This window comes from Oryzias melastigma, linkage group LG4 (genome assembly GCF_002922805.2).
Source record: "Oryzias melastigma strain HK-1 linkage group LG4, ASM292280v2, whole genome shotgun sequence".
In the NCBI taxonomy this organism is placed as follows: domain Eukaryota; kingdom Metazoa; phylum Chordata; class Actinopteri; order Beloniformes; family Adrianichthyidae; genus Oryzias; species Oryzias melastigma.
In genome coordinates, this window is record NC_050515.1 from 11,153,129 (window position 1) to 11,160,693 (window position 7,565).

General features: G+C 33.3%; 1 protein-coding gene across 2 annotated transcripts in view; it reads left to right on the forward strand.

The window, feature by feature from the left end:
* mfsd8l1 (major facilitator superfamily domain containing 8-like 1) overlaps window positions 1-5,626 on the forward strand; it is a gene marked incomplete in the record, with an annotated part of 10,752 nt that extends 5,126 nt beyond the window's left edge. The window contains 9 exon segments of one of the 2 annotated variants that reach the window (XM_024279417.2): window positions 1-99; window positions 175-254; window positions 327-666; window positions 1,660-1,733; window positions 2,566-2,779; window positions 3,280-3,402; window positions 3,488-3,618; window positions 4,291-4,390; window positions 5,119-5,626. In XM_024279417.2, the coding sequence (XP_024135185.1) occupies window positions 1-99; window positions 175-254; window positions 327-666; window positions 1,660-1,733; window positions 2,566-2,779; window positions 3,280-3,402; window positions 3,488-3,618; window positions 4,291-4,368 (1,139 nt within the window). 2 annotated transcript variants of the gene reach the window in all.
* Window positions 5,627-7,565: the final 1,939 nt, after the last annotated feature.

Below are 7,565 nucleotides of genomic sequence, written 5' to 3' on the forward strand. Positions count from 1 at the left end.
CGTCCATCTTTGGCTTTTTGACCCGAAGCACGGCGTCCGAGGACCGCGCTACCGTCTTTGCTGCTGTCATGGCGTGCCGACAGGCTGGCCTTTTGATAGGTGAGAGTTTCACTTTTTTCCTCACAGACTGAGTCTATGAGCATAGATGTCCTCCTAACTCTTTACTCCACACAGGTCCTGCATTCAACATCTTCCTGAGGCTGTGTAATTTCCATTTGGGCTCTTTTGCCGTTAATAAATATACTGCGCCGGGGGTAAGGGCTCATTCATGTTTGAGTTTAAGGTATAAATAAAGTCTCCTGATTAAAACTCTGTGCCCCATGCAGCTGTTTATGTGCCTGCTGTGGATTCTCCTTCAAGTGGTGGTGGTGTTCATGTACTGGGACCTCCCACATTTGGAGAGGAGGAAGACCAAAGACAGTGTGATACACAAGGAGGAAGAGAATGCGCACGACTCTGTGGAAGATGAGGAAGAAGGAGACGGAGAAGTAAAGCCGCTAATGACGTCCCAGGAGCTGGTGGGCTCCTACGGCTCGGTGGTGGCGCCCGACCCCGGCAGAAAACACTCCAGTGTTTCCTCTGTTCAAAATTCTCCGATGTCCTCCCCCGTAACGTCACAATCTCATGAGCACATCACTTCCTTAAGGAGTTCCAGCTTATACAGAGGTAAGGCAGCTTGGAAAATTAAGTGATGCAGTATTTTAAAAGCTTTAGATCACATGTGTCAAAGTCGAGGCCCGGGGGCCGGATCCGGCCCTCCAGATCATTTTATTTTATTGTTATTAATGGCCCGATGTTATCTTGCGCTTATTTTTAACTTGTATAATTATGACGAAATATATTTTTATGGATACATTTTGTTTTTAAGTTATTTAAGGTTTAAGTTCATTTATTTTATAAAAATATTCCTACCTTTTAATTATTCATAATTCTGTTAAAAAGTTAAGGTTTTAAAGTTTAAAAAAATGACATTCTGCTAGCTTTTTGGACTATTTAGGCATTTTGGAGGCTATTTTGGATTTTAGTTAATATTTCTGTTGGCTGTTGGCTAATTTAGGCTTTTTTTAAAAAGTTTTTTAGGCTGTTTTGGAGTTTGGTTAATATTTACACGCTAGCCGTTTTGGCTAATTTAGGCTTTTTTTTCTTTTTTTTTTAAGCTATTTTGAAGTTTAGCTATTTTTCCAGCTACATACTAGCTGTTTTGGCTAACCTAAGTTTTCTATTTTTTTTTATTTTTTTCGGGGGATAATTTGGCATTTAGCTAAAATTTAACCTGCCTATCAGCTTTAGCGTTTTCAGCTATTGGCTTCAGCGCTTTAGCTATCAATTTCAGCATCTTCAGCTATCAGCACTAGCATCTTTAGAGGCTAAATTCATCTTACAGCATTCACACTAGCAATGTCGCAGGTAATGCTATACATCTAGTTCATAATTATGTTGAAAAGTTACATTTTTAAACTTTTATAAATGTAGTTTTAGAGTGTTAAATAAATGTTTATCATTTCGGCCCGTGACTCGAGGTGCGTTTTGGATTTTGGCCCCTTTGCGATTGAGTTTGACACTTTAGATTTATTTTTGAACAGTTATTGGAAAAAAAAACATCTTTATCTATTCTTTGACTCTGATGTTGATTTCTTCCTTTTCCTCCATGATCCTCAGAGTTCCTGAGAGAGGAGGTGGTCGTACTCCTGGCTGCCCAATTCATCACCCTTTTCAACCAGACGGCTCTGGAGGTGCACAAATGAAAGCAAATGCACATGCAGGGGGGCGCACGTCATACAATTAAACATTAAATTAAATAGTTTTATTTGAGTTACACTCTTGATTTGCATATTGGGGAGGCCAAGGAGAAATGTTAGTGGTTCTGGTTCAGTATAAATTCTCAGCATACGCTGTGTTTCATAAACTACTGAATTCTAATATTTTTATATTTTAGGACAAGACCAATAACAATTTGTTAATGTACCTACAGTTATTTTACATTTGTGGCAAAGTGAAGTAACAGAAGAAGACTTTAATTTAGAAACATGATTTGGCGACAAATGCACCCTATGTAAGATTTTAAGTTGCAATGTTCTAGTTTGATTACAGACCGTAATCTTTTGACTATTGTGCCAGATATTTTTCAATATGTCCTCTGTGATCTCCACTCTCAACTCCATCCCAAATCTCTGGGTCCTACAGCAGAATTTTTAAAATATGTTATATAAACACTTGATCAATACATTTCTTGTGGAACCAAATATCTGTTAAATGACATTAAGGTCAGTTAACAGTGAATTTTTTTTGTTTTAGGAAGTCTCTTATTTGGAAAAAATAAAAAAGATAATTTCTCGGTCCTCAATTTTACTAAAGGCCTTTGTTTATACAAAATAGAACTAAACCACTTATTTTTACGAATACCTTTGATTAGAAAGAGGATATAAATAGCGTAGTGTCTTAAATTTTAACACCGGCGGTGCCAAACCATTCTCAGATAATTAGTGTTTCTTTAAAAAAAAAGCTCCTTTTATATGCAAACGATTGAAGTGTTTAAGCATCACTGCAGTGCTTTTCTCCACACAGACTATGGTGACCCCCCTGACCCAGAAGTACTTTAACTTTGGGGAGCTGGAGAACAGTGTGATGTATTGTCTGGGTGGCGTGGTGGTGATCGCCGGATTCCTGTTTGTGCGCTGGCTCAGCAGACACGTGGCGGAGCGGGTGGTTCTCGCCATCGGCTTGACCATTTGCAACATCTCCTGTATCTGGTGCCTCATATTCTTGGCTAAACCATTAGGTAAGACGTGATCCCAGATGAAGACTGGGTTATAGCTGGAAAATAAAACAAACAAGAAAAAGCATTTGATTATTCAACAAGATTAAATATTAGTTTTTTCTTTTTTAGAAAAAATATTGTTAACTGAGCATAGTTACAATTTTCCACTAAAAAAGTGTTTAAAATAAAAATTTATTTAATGGATTTGCTCAATAATATTGCATTTTTAAATGAAAAGTGATTCAGCTTTTTCAATCTCTTCTAATCTGATCTGTTCCGAACATTTTATTCCTCAAACCTTTTATCCTCTCACTAATTCTCTCAGTAAAATATGAAGTTAAACCAGAATCTGTTAAATAAAATTCCACTTTGATCTGCTTTTTTAAGCAGTTTGTCATATATTATAAACTATATTTGGCAAAAAAAAGCTAAACCTTGTTGATTAAACAAACAAATTCTCTGCTCCATCAAACTGAACTGAGTTTCTGGATTTAATCGCTCATGCTTTGTTTCTTTTTCAGGAGGTTTCTCGTGGCAGTTGACCGAGTTCATCATCGGAGTGTTTCTGCAGGTTTTGGGTTTACCGTTTGTTGCTGTGGCTCAGGTGTCCCTCTTCTCCAAAATCACCTCTGAGAAAACACAAGGTGGGAAACGGCGCCACCTTGTGGATTTGTTCACTCAGCAGTTTGGTTAATATGAAAATGTTTGTGCGTGTCGCTGATTTTGCAGGTTTCAGTCAGGGAGTGCGTCGATCAGTGGGGGGTTTGGCCACCATTCTGGGCCCTCTTTGGGCCGGTGGTCTGACCGACAACATGTATGTAATGATGGGAGTGATGGTGGTACTGCTGGTAATGCTGTCAGTAAGTAAAGAATATAAGGCATTTATAAACCATCAAAGGCTTAAAATAAATGTGTGTGTGAGTGTATGTATATATATATATATATATTTAAATCAGATTCTGAAGTTAAGTGGAGAAAATCTGATTTTTGCTCTCAAAATGTGGACAGAATTTTACTTTAGTTTCATATGTGTCAACATTTGTGGTTAATAAAAAAAAATCCTACTTTAGTAATCTTCCCCTACCTTTATCAAGCATACATTCAGCAGCAAATGATACTTTAACATTATGAAGTCTGCAAAAAGAGAAATGTCTCCCTCTAGTGGAGAAAAATAAAACCCCAGAATAGAGGCCTTTTTAAGACTGGCTCCAATGGCAGAAAATAAGAGAAGACAGGAAATAAATTATTAAACTAAAGAGACAGGAACATTTTGCACAAAAAAGAAAAAAAAGATGAATGTTCCAATGCAATAAATGAAGTATTGAAATAAATTTATTGTTAAAATAAGTTTAGCTTATAGAGCAGGTGTCTGCAACCTGTTATTTCATATTTAAAAAAAAAAGCTATTTTTCTCTATATGGTTTTGTTTTTTGTGGAAAGAGAAACAATACTTAATTTATTTGTATCCTAATAGTGACAGTAAAATAAGAGTGTTCTATTTTTAATTTTAAGATATTTTTTTCTCCCTTTAGGTGATGCTGGCTTTTTCATATAATCGGCTGGTGGAACCTTCTGAGGACCAAACGGACATTTCAGTAAATGGAGGTTAAATTTGCAGAAAAACAAACAAAGGTATTTTGACATCATTCTTGCAATTTGAATAAAGAAATGTTTAAAAATGCAGTTTTAATGTCGTCCATCATGAGGAAATAGAGTTTTTGGATTGCTCAGAAAAGTTTTTTACTGTTTGTTGATGTGGTCAATTAGAGCTCTCTGGATTTTTTTTTTTTTTTTTTTTTTTTTGGAAAAAAAAATGATCATCAGGGATTTCAAAGTAAAGGTTGTAAGTCCTTTCATAATGAAAAGAAAAATGTAATAAAGCCACCTTTTTAGTTGTATTTTGATCTTTTACTGTGCCACAATGGAACAAACTTAAATGAAATACCTCAAAATAAAGTTTTTTACTGCTATTTTTAGGCTAAAATCACTGTGATTAAAATCGTTTAATTAAAGGTCATAATTAATTAATCACACAAAAATTAATCCCACAACAGCTCTACTTTAAATACTATGTTATGAAAACTTTTTTCCAAACACAATAGCTGACATTTTTAGATTAGCTACAAAAAATGATGTACCAATGATGCACCTTTTATTTTTAATTAATTCAAATCCATTTCTTTTTGTTATTTATTTATTTTTGTTCTTGCCTATTTTTCTAGATGTACCTTGTTAAAAAGGACTAGATCTGTTCACCTTTTTTTTTTTTTTTTATAGCAATATTTACTCTGCTGATGTCGATCAGTGTTTGAATATTTATGATCGACTCCAATCTTCTCTCCTCTCCGGTCGGATCACAGCAGGAGTTCTCTGATCTCCCTCTTCAGTCTGCAGTGGAGCAGTTGTTTGGAATGAAGCTCGCAGGAGAACGTGGCCCCCGGATTAAACAGCTGTTTGTGAATTTTAGAGGACTAGAACATTGCTGCATGTTTCCCATGGAAATATAAAATCCTTCTAGGAATGCATGTAGGAAAAAAAAAAATGCTTCCATCAAAGTTTAACCACAGCTTGTGGGGAACCGTCTGTACATTCTGTTCCAGAACAAGAGCTTTAATGAACCTTATTTGTGGATTTGACTGACTGAAATGTTGTTATTTATATTTAGAAGTGATTTATGCAATATATTTAACTTGCAATAATTATGGTAATTATTATTTCAATAAAACTGTTTTATACATTGTCAATTTCATTTTTTTTTGTAAAATTATTTTAATTATTTAAAATGTTTGTGCTATCAGGTGCAAACATACAGTATCTATAGAATCTCTGGAGTGTTTCAACAAGTCTTATTAAAGAATTCCGACTTCATTTTGCACGTTTGCCTCTTTCCTCTACATGTCTTCTTAAAGTTTAAATTCTCAACCATGCAAATAAAATTTCACCTTCAGGAATTCGAGAGGCTTAATTAAGATTAAGACTTTTAATTAAGATTATAAAATAACTTATTTACTATTAAAATTATTAATAGTATTATTTGCTTCATTCCTTTGAGGATATTTATTCACCTGGTGTTGACAAAAAAATAAATCAATTCTAAAAATCCAGTCAGAATTTCTAATTTGAACTGGTACAAAAAAATAACTTTTTTCTTTTTTAAATACATTTTTGTAAGCTTAATTAATTTATTTTTTTACTAAAACAGTGGATGATAATCCTTCCTAATTTACTGACATTTGAGATTCCAATTGCCTTTTTTCTTTTTTGTCAGAGATGCAGTTCTTTTTATTAACATAGGAGGGCGCTCTTAGTCTTTGTCCTGGAATGTGCCGTTTTCAGAACTGCTGGACTCATTAAAATTAGTCATTGTGGGTGTGTGTGTGTTTACTTTCGTTTGTCCAGTCGAGCGCTCAAGTACAGTAAATTGTGGGGAAAATTTGATAAGTTTGAAGTTAATAGCATGAAATTTTAAATAGCAGAAATTTTAAAACTCAAGTGTTGCTCTTCCTGTATTTTAATTAGACACTATCACACACACACACATGCAATAATGATATATTGATTTCTTGTTAAAAATATTGTAGTGACATTCTTTTATTTATTTTTTTATTTTGGTTTAGTTTATTTTGTTTTGCCAAACTATTGCTTCCTATGTAATCCATATGTGGGAACATTCTAAAAAATAGTTAAGATAAGTATAAGGAAAATGGCAGAAATTTAGATTATTATTATTGTTTTTGTAATTGTTATTTAAAGCACCCAAAATAAAATGAACTGCCTTAAAAATCTGAAGTTTCCAAAAAAAAGGGAAAAATTCGACAGTTTTGCAGCTCAAAAACAACACTTTAGACGAAATGTTCACATTTAAATATTTCATTTAATTTGCATTCATTCTAACAGATTTTTAGGGAAATGAAAAGACAAAATTTAATTTTTTTAAAATAATTTAAAAATGTAAATACATTTATAATAATATAATGATGAAACCCTTTTTTGTAGAACATTTGTCTCAAATTTAGAATTGATCAGATATTTATAATAAATTACTAAACAATGAATAAAATGTTATAAATAAAACGTTAGTAGTTATATTTAATTTAACATTTGTTTACAGTTTTTAAATACATTTACTACCTAAAAATTATTTTTCTTAGCAGTTTTAAAACTTAAGAGGTTTTCTTTATTGATCAAACTAACAAAAATTAAAATGTTTTACAGAAAAATACATATTTTTCCAAACTAAAAAATAAGTGTAAAATAAATAAAATACCAATAAATGGTTGATAATGAAGACAAAAAAACATACCTTTTTTTCTAATAAAAAATGTTGAACTAAGAAATTACTACAATTATAAAATAGCATTAAATGGTAATTATCTTTTTTTGCCTGGTCATTATATTAATTATTTTCATTTTTTCACAGTGTTGCATTTTTGAATCCAAAATAAAATCAATTTAAATAAACAACATACAGTTTAATAAGGCCCCCCAAAAATCAAAAATTGATAATTAATTAATACATTTTTAGTTCGAAATATAGTTGCAAAATGCAGAGCATAATTTGTTATTTTTCAGTATTTTTATGTCCAGTTAGGAGTTAGAAATGGGCCCGTCGGGGGTCGCTGTGACCTCGCAATAGGGCAGCTGGGCTGGAGGCTGCAGATGAACCATTCCTCATTTATGATGACACATCGTCTGCTTGGTAGCGAGAAGGCGTGGTTTTATCGGTGAACTTTGGATGAACCTGTTTTGATGCTGGGCGGTGCGAGCTCTGAGGTGTTACGACACAGTGCCAGTATCAGAGATATTT